Below are 21,022 nucleotides of genomic sequence, written 5' to 3' on the forward strand. Positions count from 1 at the left end.
CACTACGCAAGCTGCGTAGGGCCCCGCAATTTACTCAAGGCCCCGCCTCCCCCTCGTGTCAAAGCGGGTCAATCAATGTTGTAAACAATGATGATAAAATTAAGCGAAATTATCCTTCTGGCCAGAAAAAGAGGGAAAAAACACCATGAGAGTGAATTGCAGGAACGGCAATCAGGTAAACTTGTGTTCTCTCCTCTCCAAGTTTGATGTCAGCATGTAACAGTACCCTAAAGTTAATATGATGTGCATCTCTCTTCTGTTGTCTTGCTAAGATGGACAGGCAGGCTATGCTATGCATCTAGTTAGCTAATCCCAGCCACTTTCAGGGCTGTATTCTGTGTCTTTATGCCTAAGAAATACATTTTTTTTTTTTTTTTTTTTTTTTTTTGATAAACGACAAAGGGCAGCGGTGTTTGTTTACTGCAGTTCGGAAAAGATCCGCGCCGCGCATGAACGTTCATATGCGCGTGCACGAGATGAAACGTGCATTTTCCAGCAGAAATATCTGTGTGGATACCAGACTGACAGAACAATATATGGGCATGATGGTCCTCCTCCTCATCATATGTACACATAGGCAGTGAAAGTATATCTAGTCTTAGTCAATGTTTAGTTACAACTCTAAACTACTGCACAAATTAAGATGGAAAGCAATGTATTGCCAATTTGACATTGATTGACTATTGATTTATAGGCTATATTGAATTTAAAATGTTGATATTAATTAGCTGGACATACTGGTCAATATGGATGCACATCCCTCAGTAAATAATAACCATAAATCAAATATTGCTTTAACATACATAATATAAAACACAGTAGCATGTTATGGCAAGACATATTAGCTTTTATTCATTCACAATTTTTGCATTTTTAATATCAATAATTAAATGTTCACTATTTACAATGTGAATTATTGATACTAGGTATGGAATTTTGACTAGTAACAATGTCTTTTTGATATCAGGGATTACATGTTCACTTGTAAAAAAGTGAATTCTTGATATCAACAATGATGTCATCACTCACAGAGATTTTTGATATCTGAATCACTAGTTAACTAGTTAAATAGTACACGAGCCAAGTAGTATACATAGTATTTTATATTTAAAAAAGTATAAAAGGAAATCTGAGGGATCCCATTTGAATGGGTCTGATGCAGCTTATAAAATGTGTTATCTATAATTTGCAGGTGCTATGCTTAAGTTTGTAAGTAGAGGAGATGCTGGATCATCTGCCAGTACAAGCACAGACCCAGATGATCCACATCCAGCCTCAGCCAGTACTAGCACAGACCCAGTACAGCCAGATTCACCAACAGTAAAGCCGTCTTCAGCAAGTACTATCTTAAGATTCTATAGAAAATACTCTTCAATAAATATTGTTAGTTTGAACCTCTTTCTTTGACTGTTTTGTTCAAAGGAGGGATAATTGTATTGGGAGCACTGAGGTGTCAGGTTTAACTGCATGGCAATGGCAAATGGTTTACATAGCTCACGGGTCAGGTAGGAGGGCCCCTTAGCAGAATTTTGCTTAGGGCCCCAGGGAGGTCAGGAGTGTATGCCCGCCTTTAGTTGACATTTATAATAGTTATTTATAATAGGTAGAACCTCTAAAGCGGACTATCGAAATAAAGTATTACCACAATAACAACCACAGTGGATGGCACTGTAGTCACAGTCATGCTGTAGACTGACTAATTTCATTAAAAAACACTTTTTTTATTCACATTTTTAGCAAGAGAAAAGTCACCAGGTGAAATGGGTCGTAAATGTTCGACTTGCAAATAACATCTGAATTAGGTTCGCTTTAATATCTCCCCACTGAGCAAATGAGTTATTAGCTCCGAATTACTCTGATAGCCTTAGCTGAAACTGCATAATCATAATTTTCATTCAAAGTGCATTACTGACCTGCATGCCTTGTTGAAATGGAAGTCTTGGCTACTTGCACAACGAAATAAAATTCATTATAGGCCCCTGCAAAAGCCTTTCATCTTGCAGCAGACCAGCTCGATTCTTTTCATGACTTCTCATTTTTATGCAAGGTAAACTTTAAAGGTCAACAACATCCACCCATTGAATTTATTTAATTCATACGATTCATGTTCAGAAAAAGCCTATTGTGCTGGTGTTGCCTACCGCTGTCATTGCCTCCACTCCAAGCAAAAGGCTAAACAGATGGTCATGGACACACAGGGACTCTAAGCAAAGGAAGCTGAATCAAATCCAGGTTTATTTTAGGCAAATAATAGCTAAGCACAAAAAGAATACACTAATAAAACATTAAGATTGAACTCTGAGTTTATTGAGTCTCTCATCTTTTGCAAAAAGCTGTGGTACCATGGTGACATATCAAATGATAATACCATTGATTTCATACTTTGATGAAAATAATGCTATGGTATTACCATAACATACACTCAGAAAAAAGGTACAGTGCTGTCACTGGGGCGGTACCCTAAGGTACAAAAGTGAAAAGGTACATCTTTGTACCTTACTAACCCCTAAATGGTACATATTAGTACCTTAAAAGGTACATATCAGTACTGTAAGAGTGCATATTAGTACCTTAAAGGAACATAGTAGTACCTCAAAGGTACATATTAGTACCTTTTTGGTTTTGTACCTTAGGGTACCGCCCCAGTGACAGAAATGTACCTTTTTTTCTGACAGTGATAATATTATGACTTTAAAAAAAAGAGGTTTATTTGGAGTTTTAACTAGAACCATAGGGTTCTTGACTATATTCGAACAAACCCATCATGCCAAAAGGTTCTATGGACCTCATTAACTATAACATGTTTTTTTTTATATGTTTTTAATGATAGTAATATAAAACTCATACTTTAACACAAGAGACGGGCCAACTCACCATAACAGGCCCATTACTTCACTCTGAATCATTTTAAAGAGACAGCAATGTGTGAGTGTGTGGTTGAGAATGCAAATAGTAGTATCATTCCCGTGGCGGGCAGTATTTACAGTGACAGACAGCGAGAGCCGAGTGGTCTCATGTGATGGGTGAAACAGCCAACCCCGATGGATACAGACAGCTTTAGCTGTAAATAACAGCAAGGGAGCTTTTGCAAGCCATTAAACACTTCACACACAGTCAGAGCAAGGTAAACCTGAGCCTCTTATCCAGACAAAGGATACCAAAGATACTGGCTATTTGATATAAGACACTGCTGAGCTGACAGACTGCCCTTACAATGAGATACTTCTAAGCAATTTACAGTTGTGTGCACTGTACTATGAATAACCAGCTTGGGTGTGTACAGCAGAAAATGCTTCATGGGTTTTAACAAGGATGTATGTTGCTGTGGGTCAAGTGGCTTGCAATAAAATATGAGCATATTACAGTCAACATGAAATGGCCTTCCGAACCAATTTTACTTCCATGACATAAAACAAGATATTCTGACTGATATTTTGACTGAAACTGGATTTTTAACCTTTAATGTAAGGTAAGACTAGAGTCTTTCAATCAGAAATTGAATAGATTGTAGAACGGGCTGTCTAGAAAGTGAGCTTAACCTTGAAAAGCTAAAATATATATGTGTGTCTGTGTGTGTGTGTGTGTGTGTGTGTGTGTGTGTGTGTGAGAGTGTGTGTGTGTGTGTGTGTGTGTGTGTGTGTGTGTGTGTGTGTGTGTGTGTGTGTGTGTGTGTGTGTGTGTGTGTTTTGTTGCATTTATTTTAAGTTTCACATAAACAGGTGGTTTTGTCTTAAGTGAATGTAAACATCTGCATTACTAGCCTAACAGAAGAGTCAGTGGAGAATGTTATACAGTGAAGAATATGCAGTTTTATTTTTTCATGTGATTATTCCATTTTACATGAATGTTGCTTTTAGGCATACTTACTTTACCTGGAACATTTAACGCAGCTTATTTAATTAGCATTTTTCTTTTGTTATTTTATTGCATTGTTTATTTTTTATATGCTGATGTGTGGTTATCATTGCCTTCTGCAATAAAATAAATCAAGGACAACAATTCAAAATAAATGTTAGTTACAAAGGTGGATGTGTGATGTTGCAAAAAATCATTATATTTTTGTGTAAAAATATAAACTACTTAATTCAACAGCATTTTTAGTAAAGTCATAAAAAATTATCTTTCCAAACAAATATCTTGGTTACTAAGGAACAAACAATGTAAGTGAATGGGACCAAATGTTGAAGGCCGTAAGATCAGCATCAAATACTTAACTGGATTAGATCCAAAAAACAACGGTATGAGCACAAAGAGATCTGAGACCACATTCCTTCTAAAGTGGACAAAAAAAAAGAATTTCTCTTTCAGGTACAGGGACAGTGTGAACGTAAAGAGAACTGGGTCCTTTTTCACTTGGTTCACCACTTAAAGGAGTCTGAGTTTGGTTCTTTTAAAGAGGACACAAGTGTGAAAACATCTTGCCAAAAGTATTGGGACACCCCTCCAAATAATTGAATTGAGGTGTTCCAATGACTTCCATGGCTACATGTGTATAAAATCAAGCACCTACTTCTACAAACATTTGTGAAAGAATGGGCCTTGACCATAACCAGACAAGAGGCTGCTGGCCTAATGGATAGTGAGTGCCACCTGCGGGCTGCACCGGTCTCCAGTTTCTCACGGAGGAGCTTCGGAAGCATAAAAGGAGGCGCCACAACAGTGAAGGATGAGACACACGTTCTCTCTCTCCCTCTGGTTGTTTCGGTTGAAAGGATGGCTGCTGCTCTCAGCTTTTCAGCAAATCATTCGCACACATTTTCTTTTCTTTATTTTTTGTATTTGAATCTATTAGCAACATTGAAAGCTCTGTGTTTAACGCGAAAGCTCGTGTGATCGCGGCCAGCTCACAGTGCAAACAGTCGTGCCGTGTACCAGCTGATTTAATGCGATGATCAATGTTAGAGTCGTCACATCAAATTAAATGACTCGTAGCGTCTGCAATATCTCACGACCTCCCGAGTGTCCGAATTTGCACAGTGTACGCCCGCCTTTAGATAGTTTTGATTTATGATATTTACTCTTTATGATCACGTTATTTGACATATGCATCTGCTTACATACGATCATTGTACTCATTGAGAATATGCAAAATAGCGCCCTCTACCGTATACCAGTGAAAACACAGAAAAATTCTGTGTTTGGCGAGAAAAGAGTTAAAACAGCATTCCCCTGTTTTGTGTTACATCAACTGTATTAAAGGTCCCGTTCTTCGCGTGTTTTCGAAGCTTTGATTATGTTTACAGTGTGCAATATAACATGAGTTAAATAAAAAACACAGTATTTTTCACACAATTGACTTATCTGTACAGCGCTGTTTCCTCTGTCCTAAAAACGGCCTGATGATTTCCTTGTTCTATGAAGTCCCTCCTTCAGAAACACGTAACGAGTTCTGATTGGGCCAGCGCTTCCCGTGTTGTGATTGGACAGCAGCTTAGCGCACTTTGCCCGGAAAGGTCCCGCCTCTTACCATAACGGGGAGATGCAAGCGCTGAATGCGCGCTCTTCTCCACGTGGGAGAGCAACAAGACCACGCCTCCTTTTTGTGTGTACTTGTGGGCAGAGGGTTAGTCAACAAACGGTTCTAGTGACGTCATTACATCCCTGCACTTCCTGCTGTAGTCCAAACCGGCCGTTCACTGTAGGCTTTGAAAGGGAACATCTGTTAAATAAAATATCTCGCTTGGCATTGAACTTTGAGCTTTATAATTTTACAGGTATTATTTATGTTCCAACAGCAACATTACACACTATCTAAAGTTTGAAAGATGGGATCACGAAGAACAGGACCTTTAAATTAAGTTACAAGAACAAAATTAGAATTTATAGCTATAATCAGTTAGAAATTCCTCCTTAAAGCAACATCTGCACATGTTCACCTGTAACAGTGTGGCAGATTTTAAGAAAATGATCATCACTTAACAAATAAATACATTTACAGTAACGTACATATTACCAACATTTTCTCATGTAAGCTTCATGATGTACCTCAAACAAGGGAATTCGTTAATATGGGCATTGTGTTAATGTCCATAATTACTGAGTCAATGAATGGCTGGGAAATTTGCAGCTTATATAAACAGCCTGATTCATTTATCAGACTTTACAGGATTAAGGAAGTAAATGAAGTCCATTTTACTTTGAAAAAGGTTCAAGTTAATGTTAAAGTTTTAATCGATCCTTCAGGTTTAGAGTATGAGGAAAAAACATAAGGTCATGGTGACCTCACGTCCAGAATCTATCCTCTTTCCTATACCAGGACTATTCCCATGCCTGAAAGTGTGTGCATGATACTAGTCACAATTGGAAGGCCATGTGATATTTTATTTATGTTGTACTATTGAAGCAGGAGCAGCAGTGAAGCCCATGTTGGCAACATATTCTCTGTCCCTTGTATGCTTATCGAGAACTGCCTTCACATGCCAAAACTGAGCTGTTTCAAGGGAACATGTGGAGCTGATCCTGTGTGAATGTTAAAGGCCTCTCTCTCTGGCCAGGCTTGAAAGAGTAGTTCATGTTAATGGAGGTTGAGAGACAAGGTTGGGAGGCTTTGTGAGGTAAGAGTGGTCAGACTGAGCATGTTGGGAAATGGGCTGAGGTTACACGCAAGTCATAGTGTTTTATTTGTAGGGGCCAAATGTCTGAGAACACCTTTGAAAAAAAAAGAAAAGACATTTGACCAGTAGGAGTTACCACAGTCTGCCATAAATAGTATTGAAAATTACTAATGTCACATAGCTACTATTTAGGATTAATAATATGCACTTTTTTACAGTCTATGATTGGGAGTTGGGACACAGGAAAGCACTAAGGGAGCTTTTATAGCCGGAATATATATGTAATATTTATAGCTATATTGAGTGGGATATTTATAATAAAATACATTCGAACATACCTACTGTTATTAGTAGCCTATAGGCCTGCTTGTTTTTATTATTATTTTATTTTTTATTTTTTATAATAGCCTGTAATAATAAATTTAGTTTTTAGTTAAATTAGGTGCCTCTCCTCCCTGTTTCCTCTCAATCTCTGTACATTTCTGCTGTATTGTTTGTAAAAAAAAAAAATATTCGTCTGTTTACATCTATGAACTATCATTACGTCCACTTGTAATGTCACATGACTGCACATTGAACGCGGTTTTTCTTCACTGAGGGGAAGAAGGAGGCGGGATGTATGAGGACGAATTACTACAGCATTTGTATCGTTGCATTGAATGACTATAGATGTGAGAAGACAGTGTCAGGCAATGTATTGGACAAAACAGCGACCATAAATGTAAAGAAACAAAGTTGCTTGTCATATTTTCCTAACAAGCAATCAAATTTTTTTAAATAAGCCCAAAAAACTGCAACCCGCGACTTGAGATTTTTTAACGCGACTTGCCAAAAAAAGAAGCACAAAGTCTCGTGTTATACGCGGACTTGGCAACTATGCCCCTTCCTCACAGCCAATCGCTGTGGTCATAGTTAGCAAGCGTGATGACATCATCCATAGCAACGAGGTCAACCCCGCCCTTACTCTGAGCTGAAGACTTCACTCTATTCCTTACTAAAAGTTGCTCTCAGCAGCTTTGTCAATAGATTTGAAGAGAAAACTCATAGCTGAGAACTTTTACTGCCGCTAAGATACATTTTTGTGTGTGTGTGTGTGTGTGTGTGTGTGTGCGCGCGCGTGTGTGTGTGTGCGTGCGTGCGCGTGTGCGCGCGTGTGTGTGTGTGCGCGTGTGTGTGTGCGTGTGTGTGTGTGTGTGTGAATATGGCCCCAGATCCTGAAAGTTCAGTTTGGTTCAGTTCTTATTCACATATTTAGGGAGCCCCTAAATCAGGGGTTCTCAACCCTGGTCCTCGAGGGCCACTGTCCTGTAGAGTTTAGCTCATATCTTGATCAAACTCCTGCCTGTAATTTTCTACTCTTAACAGTTTAATTAGCTGGTTCAGGTACGTTTGATTAGGGTTGGAGCAGGACGGTTGTCCTCATGGACCAGGGTTGAGAATGCCTGCCCTAAAGGGACATAGTGGTGAAAAAAACATGGGATGGGAGGAAAAAATATTTTTCAAAGCTTTTGCGTTCTCTTGCAAAACCTTTGTGTTCTCTCACAAAAACTGTTGCGAGTTCAGGCAAACGCTTCCTGTTTAATGCCCCGCTGGCAGTGTTTCAGATGGCTCTGTGCATTAGCACTGGAGCGGTTCATAGTTTTATTTTGAACTTGGACTCAAGTATAAAGAAATATGGTCAGTGCTTAGTTCAAGGAGTTCAGTAAGGTTGGCAATATATTCAATATTCAAACTTCCTGGAACTCGTGAGCTAAACGTTGTTAAAACACAAATGACACCTCTTTCCAATCAGTAGTAACACAGACAATAAGCTAAAAAAGAGTCTAATATAAATTGATCTCTATGAGCAGGCGATCGAGAGATACGTCTGAATGGACCATCTGCAAAGTACAAAACCCAAATATAGTCATTAACTTCAATCTTACACACTGTAGTGTCACCAAATTCAGTATACACAGCAATAGTGTCCTAGTTGTCATACTACAACACTTAGTTTGATCAAATGTGCTTTTGCATAATTTTTATGACTTTTTATGATTTTTTTTTTTTTACTGTAACACGGTATTGTAACCAAATTCAGTTTACACACCCCTGCTCTCCTGCTGGTCATACTACAGTACAACACTTAGTTTGATAAAATGCCTTTTTAAATATTTTTTTATGATTAATTGATGATTTATTTTGAAATAAAATCATTAGCTTCACTGTTTTTAGAGAAAATGTCAATAACTTCACTGTTATACAGTGCACTGCCATCATATCCAGTAATCAATTATCATGCAGAAGCTATGGCTGTAACTAGTATGTTAGCTGGGTACCAACATCATTTGTGTAAATAATAGGCCTACTTATTTTATGTGCCATTACTTGCCAAACTAAGCAGGAGAGCAGTGGTGTGTGAACTGAATTTGCTGGGCACTGCTAATTAATCATGTTACTTAACCACTTGCTTAATCAACACAAAAGAGGTGTTGTTTTAAAGCTTAGAAGCTTGGCTTTACAGTCACTATAGGGATATGAGCATCACTTAAAGGTCCCATTCTTCGCGTGTTTTTGAAGCTTTGATTATGTTTACAGTGTGCAATATAACATGAGTTCATGTTTCGCGTGTAAAAAAACACAGTATTTTTGACACAATTGACTTATCTGTACAGTGCTGTTTCCTCTGTCCTAAAAACGGCCTGATGATTTCCTTGTCCTATGAAGTCCCTCCTTTAGAAATACGTAACGAGTTCTGATTAGGCCAGCGCTTCCCGCGCTGTGATTAGACAGCAGCTTAGTGCACGTTGCACGGAAAAGTCCCGCCTCTTAGGGTAGATATGTGCGCTCAATGTTATTGCAAAAATGTCTATATTGCCTTATCAATTTGAGCCGGAATCAGACCCGGAGAATATCGAAGAGGATCGATTACAACCTGCTCAGGCAAGACTTTTACTGGATGTTTCAGAATGGTAAGCTGTCTATTCAGAAGTTTAAACTGATCATTACAAACACCAACAATCGATGGTGTCTGAATGAATTACTACACTTTTATATGCTGAGTTTTTCGGATTAGTTTCAATTACCATCTAACGTTAGTTAACAAAGCTAAACAGCGTTGCACTTTGTGTCATGAGTTACATAAACTGTTAAACGGACCGACTTAAATAATAAAATACACTTACCGGTTGTGCACCATAAACAACGCCTTCTCCAGACAAAGAGGGAACTGCATCGTCTTTTAAGAATAATCTTTCTGCGAATCCGGCATTAAACTGATTGAGATTGAGGAAGTAGTCCTCAGCAAAATGTGCTGCACATAGTTTTAAATTGTGATTATAATTTTCCAGAACCGAGTTAACCATAAACTGTAGCCATTGATCTCGTACATTGTCCGTGGGAAGGCCAAACAAAGGTGATTTGACTCCGGGATGAAAATAACAGCGTTTCAATGGCATGACGACAAACACACTCTACAAAAACAACGCTTCCTATTCTCGACCTGCGAGAGCAAAAGGACAACGCCCCCGAATGTGCGTGTTCTTGTGGGCGGAGGGTTCGTCAACAAACGGTTTTAGTTGCGTCATTAAAGCAGGAAGTGCAGGGGTGTAGTCCAAACCGGCCGTTCGCTGTAGGCTTTGACAGGGAACTACTGTTAAATAAAATAGCTTGGCATTGAACTTTGAGCTTTATAATTTTACAGGTATTATTTATGCTCTAACAGCAACATTACACACTAACTAAAGGTTGAAAGATGGAATCGGAAAGAATGGGAACTTTAAAAAATTTGTTTCAATTTACTGACATGTTAGAAGTGTTCAATTTTCATAGCGTGAAAAAATAACTGACATGAAAATAACATGAAATAAATGTGATCTGTAAAATCATAGTATATGACTGTGTGTGAAAAGCCTTGCTTAATCAACTGTTTTATCTATGAAATTATTATCAATCATCTTTGTTTCCAGATAAGCTAATAAGTTTAGAGTTTTTTATGATTAAAGAACTGCATGTGGTTAAATATGCATATGAATAACTAGACCACGCTGAAAATCTGAGATGTAAAATAAAAATAAAAGATGTTTATTTTCAGGCAACATTGTATATATATTATATGTACAATGTTGCCTGAATATAACAATCTTTTATTTTAATTGTATATCAGATTTTCAGTGTGGTCTCAGATTTGGATCCTCTCTCTCATACTCTTCTTCATATCCAGGGATTCATACATGTGATAATTCCCGAATTCAAAGGAAATGCATGTGTGTTGCCTATTGTATATGCATAGTGTTTTATCTGCATGTGTGCATCTGCTCTGTATGCAGGATACTCATTAGATGCTCAAAACGTGAATGTGGCTCTGTGGGAGTATGGAATTTGCTTGCCTAAATCAGTGCAGGATTCATTTCATGCACTTGGCATACGACATATAGTTTCTGCCATTGTTGTGTCTATAAACACGATGAGCCTGTCTGATTGCTTCCTACTTCCAAATCCCCCAATGAGAATGAACAGACCTCTTAAGTATTTAGAAAATGTATAAAAAAGGTATATTCACGCATAAAGCCCCCATAAACACATGGCGCATTGTGTATATCCAATATATTCCAGCTATTGAACACACACACATCAGTGTGTCTAACACTATAGCTCCAAAATCTAGTGAGCTGCCTACATAGACAACTGCTCTCTCTGGCAGTGTCCTAACTGGTATAGACCTTTGTAATGACTGATTAGCCTGAAAATATATACAAAACGATCTGCCTTACCGGTAAATTACTGTTAAGAGATCATGTGTGAGCAAGGTCTTTGAAAAAATACCATTAAATCAGTTCTGGCAATTTCCCGGTATGATATCATTACCAGTAAATGATGCTGTTTGTGAACAAAAAACAGGATGACCGATATGAGTATGCATGAGTTAAGAACATGCTGATCTGAGTCTGCTTTGGGCCAATCATAAAGCTTTGTCGGAGCTGTGTACAGAAAGTTTCACTACTTTTAACTCTTTCCCCCCCAGTGTTTAAAAAAAAAGAAAAAGGTTGCTAGCCAGTGTCGTTGATCATTTTCACAAAAATGTAATTGCCCCCAGAATATTTTTTGTGTCTGAATATCTGAACATGCATATATCAAAAGAAAGAGCAGACCCTCTGCTTCTAAAAAAAAAAAAAAAATAGTTTTATTCAAACTTCATGATTAAAAAAATAAAAATAAACAAATAAATATATATATATATATATATATATATATATATATATATATATATATATATATATATATATATATATATATATATATATATATATATATATATATATATATATATATATATATATATATATATATATATATATATATAATATTTTTTTTATGTGGGTACACAACATTCTGAGAATCAAAGACTACGTCCAAATAAGATTCAGAACAATGATCAAAACATAAATAAACTGTAATCTTGAAAAACTCAAACACTGGGGGCGTTTGGGTGTTTGCTGGTGGGGCTGCAGAAACGTTGCGGTAAGCACACAAGATAACACTCATTGGTGGGCACGTACTGCCCACAGTGGCACCAGTTGTTGGCGGGACGGGAGGAAGACGGCCGGGGTGGGAGACAGTCGGTTTGGCCCCATTCTGCAGCGGATTATCTGTAAATCCCAGTTGTCACTGGTGAAAGTTTATATATAGCTATCCAGTTTAAAGTCACTGCAGAGGTGGCTCTTCACAGAATTTATGTAATATCATCGCTTTTTGGAAATTTAAAGTGTTACTTCAGCGATTAGCATATGGCTTTCTATCAGTAGAAACCCTGGAGTATATTCGAATGATCGTGCTCCCCCCTCTCATATCCCCCTGAGACGAGAGATTTATGCATTTTATTTCTGGAAAAATTACAAATATCGTCAATTCGTGTCATTGGTAAAATTTTTGGCCAGACGCTAAAGACTACAGGCAGGAGAGGGAGCTATTTCCGCATGTTTTTAACCCACGCATGCCGGATGGGGTCACACTCACAGCTCAGCTCGGCTCAGGCATTCATGGAAACCGCATGGCCGGCGGAGCAAAGTGAGTATTTTATCTTCTCAAGTTAATTCCTATGAAGTTAATCTTCCAAAGGCATGAACTGAAAACGCGCCAGACTGAACACGCGCTGAGAACTACTGCCGCGAGCGTGGACGTGTTTACCTCAGCTCAACGACTAGAGCTCATTCAGCTCATCATGATGCGTGTAATCTGACTCGTGCTGCATTTGTGCTGACACTTCCTCAGCGGCTTAATCACAATATTGAACAGACACGTTCGGTTTTTAATTGTAGTGTCTGTTCTCTAACTTAACTGATTTTATGAAGATGAAGGCAGTGGTGGGAAAGTAAAAGTAATTCAGTAACAGTGGCTTTGGGAGTGGCCTCACAGGGCAGTGAAGCATTCTGGGAATTGTAGTCTTTCATCCCCATGAGACAAAAACACATTGTCTTTTCTCCGTCTAAAAAGCACCAAATTCAAAAATAATTTCACATTTCTACTACATTCATGACCCAGTTTAAATACAGATTCATCTTCCCAGCGCTGAAGTAACCCTTTAAGTAAGGACATGAGCTGTTTTGTAACTTATCGCAATATGCATTTACATGACGGAGGCATAACTAGCTAACAACCTGTAGGCTGTGCTAACTAAAGGTACTGACAATAACCTGCAATTGAGCGGGCGAACTGATGCGAATGTGCTCTAGTTATGATAATGTTAGGGAAGGGGCCATTTGCTTAGTGGCTCCATTGCGTCATCGAGCCACCGTTTTAGCCCTGCCTAAAAACAGAAATGGTGTAAAACTGTTTAAAGGTCTAACTCCACAATTCAGTACTACACAAGCCACAGTCTTTGTTAAGTGTTTCAGCAATACATATCTAACATTTATAATGTGTTTAGAAACAAATCTCAAAACTGCCTTTACAGGGACTTTAATGACATGCATATGATATCACTTGTCTCTGTATCATCTTTTCATGTGCTGTGATCAGGAGATTTAATACTCTTTCAGAAGATGTATAATAGAGTCCCCTGCCGTATAACAGTGAAAACAAGGAAAGCTGGACAATTCTGTCAATGGCGGGGAAAGAGTTAATAGAGTGGTACATGGATGACACAGTACTCGGCCCCCCAAATAAAGTTCTGTCAGGACCATTATCGTCAAAGAGGATTGACTATTAGCATACAGTTTGTATTGGCAGTATGCTTCTGTTCTGGCCAAGAACTTCATGTGAATCCATGCAGCCTATCATGGATAAGAACAGAGAGAGCAGTATTAACCAACATAATACATTGCAGACATCATTAATATAAATATTTAATGTACAAAATAATTCAGGTATTTAGTCTGATTTAAGGGAATTACCAAATCCTGACTGGACGAGAGGAGGAGCTGGGGATGGAGGAGGGTAAATGAGCTCTGGAGAAACACGATAGCTGCTGATAATACTGAAGGAGCTTATATATGTCTGCTGGGATAGACATCATATTCCTATAGGTAGGCGTGATCAGCCGACAGTCAACTGATGCGAGCTTGACTAACGTGAGCTGCCAGAACTGAAGCTATGCTTGATTCACTGTTTGGGTTTAAATAGACAAATGCTTAGGACCTAATTGATGCAATGAGTAGCTTTTCACTTCTTAAATGTATGAATAAACATCATGGCCATATTTCAGGATGATTGTCAAGAATCATCAGGTGGAAGGGAGCATGAATAATCATTTTCACACATGAATTGGCACCTCTTGAATTGGATGAATATGAGTCCAGACTTAAAATTCAGTGAAAATCTTTGAGAAGTGCTGGAGTACACTTTACAGAGTGCTGGACTCTTGCATTGCCAATACAAGCTCTTAACCAAAAATGATGCACCTCTTGATGAAAATAAATGTTGTGATGTTATTTCAATCAATAGGTGTAATCAAAATGAATGTTATGTTACCTTCTCAATATGAATGTTACCTTTTTTCTGTAAATAATAAATGTGTTGCTGCATTAGAATTAGTCAGAAATACGTTATTTTAAACTTAATCGCCCACCTTTTAGAAGTCTTCATGTGAGGAGGCCATCTTTGATGTCATAAGATGCTGCCTAAGGAAGCAGCTGACCAGGTTTTTTTTTTTTTTTACATAGCTTTTGTCTGTTCTCGGATTCTTTGTGTGTGTGTGCATGAAGGGAGGTAGTGAAAAATTGAGGCCTTGGCTCCTGCACTGCTGCAGTTTTTAGTATTTCCCTCATGACTGTCTTGTTTTGTATTCACTTCTTGTTATTTGAACTGCTATATTCTGCCGGCACAGGGCTTTTGAAACACACCGATGGGTTTCAGGGGATATGGAGGATACTGACAGGTCAAAGCAGCTTCTCTACATGAAGCAACGTGTCTTTATTGCTGCACCTGGTCCCCGTGTACTGAATCTTGCTAGAGTTTAAACACACAGATATTATGGGTTTGGGCGAGTGACTTCAACCAACCAGAGAAACATTTTAATAGGCGAAAAATTGAGTTTCTTATTGCACTGGAGTGAGCATGAGAAATCCTCACTAGCTCTTTACATGGACATATTACCTTTAAAATCCTTTAGTGAAAGTGTGAATGAGGTCTTTTCTGACATATCTTATAATATAAGATAATGTAAACAACCTTGTGAAAAATAAGTTGCATACTTTTAAAGAGGGCATATATTACATGAATAATATATATATCAAAATAATATCCTTAAGTGAGAATTTAATGCAATGTTTTTAGACATTTAGTTGCATGTTTAATGAAACTAAATAAAATAAAATAAAACACTATGGTATAAATGTATCAAATGCATTTAGTTGAAATTATTTGAATTATATAATTATTTGAAATTTCATAATGACTTTATTTGAACGCATAGTTAAAATATATGAATGTACTGATAAGGATTTATGGTGAAACTAAAATATACACAATTTGCAATCTCTATTGAAACTTGATTGTCATGTATTTAAATATTTTTATTACATATTTATAATGATTAAGTTTCTATTTTAGTACAATTAAAATATATGAACTTAAATGTAATATAACATGCTTTGCATTTAGCAGCCTACTTTAGTATGTTAGTCAGCACATCAAAAAAGTGCACTTCAAAGCATGACAAAAGATTATTAAAACAATGATTAAAAATTTACTTTGAAGTAAATTTTTAATTTGACAAGATTACAAAGTCATGTAAGTTTACTCTCTTTAAAAGAAGTGTATGTAAGATTGTGGCCAAAACTGGTACTGCAGGTGTATCCCCTCTCGCCCTCCCTCCTGACTCGAGGTTGCCAGATCAGCTGCAGGATCCAGCAGGAACGTTTGTAGCTGCAGCTGTGGTAACTAGAGCAGATCTGGCAACCCGGATGCCAAAACACTACTGACTTCATGATTGGTCGATCGGTGGAGGGCGGAGCTTCAGGCCAAAACACAACATTTCAATATCAACATCAGTTGAGAGGTGCAACAACAACTTTTAAATGACAATATCCTGGCCGGACTACTGTTGTCAGTGATAGAAGTATCTGAAAATCTTCAGTACAATTAAATGTGCAGTGTGCAATATTTACGAGTATCTTTTGACATAAATGCAATTTAATATATATAACTATATTTTCAGTGGAGTATAAAGACCTTACATAATGAACTGTTATTATTTTATTACCTTAGAATGAGCCATTTCTATCTAAATACACTGCGTGTGCCCGTTACAGTGAAGTCACCTTTTTGTGGCTTCTAAAGTGACCCTAAATGGACAAAGTGCTCTACAGAGCGCTAGCTACTCTCTGCTGTCTCAGATGACAACATGTTTGTTCTGTGTCGGCCACCATAGCTTCTCTATGTGCTTCGAAAGGGAGGGGTGAGGGGTGGACGGTTGCAATTCACAACCTTACCACTAGATGCTGCTAAAATTTACACAGTGCACCTTTAAGTGCACTTATTTTTACAAGGGCAGCGGATCAGAAACTATGTGAAAATAATGGCCATTATCCACATATAAGCTCAAACGATAACAATAGATGTGTCAGATGTGTCTAATGAATTTGAATTGCTGTAGACTTTCAGTGCTAATGCCTGATCAAAATTCATCTACCGCACTAAGGCACTGTAAATATTCATTTTGGTAGAAAAAAAAAAACTTTATTTTGGAGCTGAAAGTACTGCACTCTCATTGGTAGTTGAAAGTTTCATAAAATAATCCAAATTTATGATAAAACAGACATGCAAGTGTTATGTGTGTGATATTGTTGTGATCGACAGGCATTCTGATTGTGCGTGGCCAGAGATGTCTTGTGGGCCTGCAGATAAAGTATAAACCTCTCAAAACCAAAATCAAAGTTGACCAACCCAGAGCTCCAAGGTTGTGTTATGGAATATGCTTCTGTAGAACCCAAACTTCAATGTGATTTCCATATCATTTTTTTAAAATTGAAGAGCGATTGCAGATTTTCAGATGAAACAGTTGCTGTTGCCATAAAAATGTGATTGCAGCAAGCAGAACTGTCATGCGTTTTTGCAGACTGATATTTTTCTTGCCTGATTTTCAGAAACCTTTTTGCTTCCAATCCAATTTTGTGGTTTACGACTTAAACTCTTCATTATAAAGCTTTTTGAAATGCCTATGGAGAAAATGGATGGGGAAAATAATTCCAGAACCAAGGCTGCTTGAAAAAAAGTGGGCGGTAACTGTTTGTGATCCATTGTATTGCTGATTTGACAAGTTCAATTACATTTAAAATGGACTGAAGTGCAATCTCATTTCATAAACTTCATGACCTTAGGTGGCAGATAGGAAAAACTTCTTACCATTGAAAGTGGAATGATGGCTTGGATGTCCTTCTGTACAACCGTCAGCTCTGTGACCACCTTCTCTGCATCCGAGGCTGGATTCTGGCCCCGGTAATCAATATTCCAGTTGATTCTTCTGGTGACTGACTGGCTGGTGAAGTTCTCCATCTCAAAGTCTAGCTGCATAATTTCGATGCTGGCAGCCATGTCCCTGAAGAGATACATGATCATGTTACAGTGAGCATAACACTAAAATGATCAATAATAATGCTGGAAAGAACAAAAACAAACAGACAAAAAAACAAAAACTAAAAATACTGGCTTTCCACCAAATGTAGCCATTAAGATAATTTAGAAGAGTTTAATTAGGGTCAGGTATGTATTTAAAGCTTAAATGGTTTAATATGCTGGCCATGAACAAAAACAGATGTTCTGTCATGTATTAGGAATTATATATTGAAGCATCCAGGAAATGAATCAATCAGAGAGCTGGCGAAGGCCCATCTGTTGTTTAGGACTGGATTACAGGGCCTAAAAAAAATTAATCGCAAACACTCTAGCATCAGCAATGGGACTGTTCGCCGTTTATACCACCTCGCTTGTCTCAACGTGTTCTAGACAGGCAGCATTTCTTCAAGCGAAACATAAACCCACTATCAATGTTTATTTTATTTTTTTAAATACTATGGTTGTGTCACGGACTGAATTAAGAGTTTTTCAGGCTAGAATTTTCTTTCTGACATTTTGACACTGTCTCTATAGTGGTTCAACATGAGATGTAATTTGTTTTTGGTATATCTAACAGGCAATTCTTTGCCCTCCCTTTAATCGATTATTTCTTCCTGCACAAATCGGTTTGTCTGAGAGCAAAATTCATTTTCACTTATATTTAACTTTAATGTTGTACTGGAGTAGCCTGACACGCCAGACCCACATCAAGATGTTTGGTCTGGAAACTCACCATTGATTCAATCCGAGGGGCGGGATAAACGGCTGTCTTTCAAACTCCCTCTGCACGCGATTGGATAGCGCTACAACCAACAAGAGCAACGAAGGTGAAGCAGAGCTAGTTGACAGATTAAACTTAGAACACATCTTCCCTTCTTAAGAATGACTTCAGTGCTGTTTTTTGTTCTTTTCTCAGAGAAAAGCTTAACTTCGAGTCTTCCAGAGTCACGGTCAAAGCTGATTCGAAAGACCGCCGTTCGCCAGTTTCTGTGTTTACTAGAAGCACGCAAGCGCAACTCGGCCATCATTATGTTATGCCTCGCCCACCGACTCTATACACGATGTGATTGGCCCGACCAGAGTTTGGCGTTTACAGCTCAGAAGTGTATTGAGAGTTGCTATACGACACTTGCGGCAGATTAGATTTGCTGCCGCTAGATTTCTAGGCTAGCACTGGAGCGCTTCCTTTGTGCAATATTGTTCTATTGCAACCGTAAGCTGCATAAAATACGGGCATAATTGCTCGCTCTCCATTGACTCTGAATGCTAGCGTTGAGTGGAGAGACCCGACCAATATGGCGGCGACGCTGGATCACGCTCCAGCACATCATGGGGCGTCTACGTATATGATGTCTATGGTTAGACATCATAACCATATGATGTGCTACAGTGATTTGAAAGTGGTTGCAGTACAAGTTTTGGCCACAATCTTACATACAATTCCTTTAAAGTTGCCTCTGCATATTAAAGGGATAGTGTGGCAGCCACTAACGTCCACAGTAGGAGAAATAGAATATCAAGGTCTATGGCTACTGTCAGTCTGGTTACCGAAATATTGTAAAATATCCTATTTTGGGTTCAACAGAAAAAAGAAACTCATACAGGTTTGAAACAACTTGAAGGTAAATGATGACAACATTTTTATTTTTGTGTGAACTATCCGTTTAAGCTGGGATAGGGAAAAGTATTGGAACATCTGAAAAATTACACATCAAATACACATCAACAAAACAATAAAAGCAAAAAAGCCTGCACATTCACATAACAATAACACTTGATTTCAAGTGTATGTAGTCGTAAAAACCGCTGAGCACAACAGTTCAGCAACATACTGGAATTAAATTGGCGACATGGGGGAAAAAATTGCAACAGTGCTTAGCAGATAGTTTCTTCAGAGCATCTGCAGGAAACCTCCGTAATGGATAGTGACAGGCTAAATGAGTTCTGTCTGTTGATCTCATACACACTCATCAAGGACTATTTCCTTTATCTGAGACTCCTGTTCTACAGGTAGATGTGCTGATAGCAGCTGACAACCACGCTGAGAGAGACGGCCAAAAAATGAATTCCCTCGCTGGGAGTGTGTGTGTCTGTGGTAAAATGCTGCAGGGTTATCAAAATACTATTTGTGGGGGGTAATTAATGTGTCAGAGCTGAAAAACCAACAACTTCTTGTGTGGAATAAGAAATATCACATTCAGTTGAGCCTAAATGATATTTTTTTCAGTCTTAGTGTACTTAAAGGATTAGTTCACTTCAGAATGAAAATATTATTCCTGATAATTTAATTACCTCAAGATATTCATGTCTTTCCTTCTTCAGATGAAAAGAAATACAATTATTTTTTAGGAAAACACACCAGGAGTCTCATAATGGTTTTCAATTGCAATCAACGGGTTGAAGATCCAAATCAATGCAGTTTCAAAGGGCTTCGAAGGGCTTAAGAGGGCTCTGCTGAGAAATAGGGTCTTATCTAGAGAAACCATCTGTAATTCTCAGAAAAATAAATAAACATGTATGTACTTTTTAACCTCAAATGCGCAACTTCAGTAGTAATTTGTAACCAGGGTCATCTAGTCGTCTAGTTGGCTTGCGAACTTGAAAAACCAAACTCTAGTCAGGCCAATCACGTCGTGTATAGAGTCGGTGGGCGGGCTTAACATAATGACGGTAGAGTTGTGGTTCTGTGTGAATTCCCTGCTACTTGAAAACAAAAAAAATGGCGGGTGCTGCTGGCGAACAGCAGTTTTTCAAATCGGCTTTGACCGCGACTCTGAAAAGGTAGATGTGCTGATAGCAGCTGACAACCAGCTCTGTTTATCATATTAAATACATTTAAGTGTGTTTAAAATTATGTTATGACGTTACTCTGTGCGTTCACTCAGTGGCTGCTATGACACTTGTTGCACTGCTAAGAGTAAAGCGTTTTTGCCAAATAAAACTGGAAACCGAGGGTAACGCTTATATTGCGATAACGTGACTCCCTCAGACGTCCTGGTTCCTTGGTTAAAATAGCAATTTTCTCAAAATGTGCAAATAGTTGCAATATACCTATATATATGTGTGTGCTAAATGTGCAATATACTTAGACTTGCTTGTTCAGACTTACACACCCTCCAGAATCCTGCGTTCTGCAAGTAAACAACGCCTTGTGGTTCCATCCCAAAGAGGCATGAAATGACTCTTACGGACCTTTTACTGGACCATTCCCACCCGGAGGAATGACCTGCCGATCTCAATTCATGCAGCTGAGTCTGTAGCCATTTTCAAAAAGCATCTTAAGATGCATCTTTTTCAACTGCACCTGACCAATAAAGACTGGCACGTAACTATCCAATTAAATGTTCTGTTTGTTTGTTTGTTTGTTGGGGGGGGAAGGGGGGGGGTGTTGTGTACTGTGCTCGATTAACCGAGAATTCTTACAGCTCTTGCAGTTT

General features: G+C 38.2%; 1 protein-coding gene across 2 annotated transcripts in view; it reads right to left on the bottom strand.

Annotated features, from left to right (window-relative positions):
* The window catches only part of tmem132e (transmembrane protein 132E), a 497,444-nt gene that overhangs the window by 43,186 nt on the left and 433,236 nt on the right, over positions 1-21,022 (bottom strand). For both annotated transcript variants that reach the window (XM_067437778.1, XM_067437777.1), the window contains exon 4: positions 17,376-17,568. In XM_067437778.1, the coding sequence (XP_067293879.1) occupies positions 17,376-17,568 (193 nt within the window). The remainder of the gene's footprint in view (positions 1-17,375; positions 17,569-21,022) is intronic.

This window comes from Pseudorasbora parva, chromosome 3 (genome assembly GCF_024679245.1).
Source record: "Pseudorasbora parva isolate DD20220531a chromosome 3, ASM2467924v1, whole genome shotgun sequence".
In the NCBI taxonomy this organism is placed as follows: Eukaryota; Metazoa; Chordata; class Actinopteri; order Cypriniformes; family Gobionidae; genus Pseudorasbora; species Pseudorasbora parva.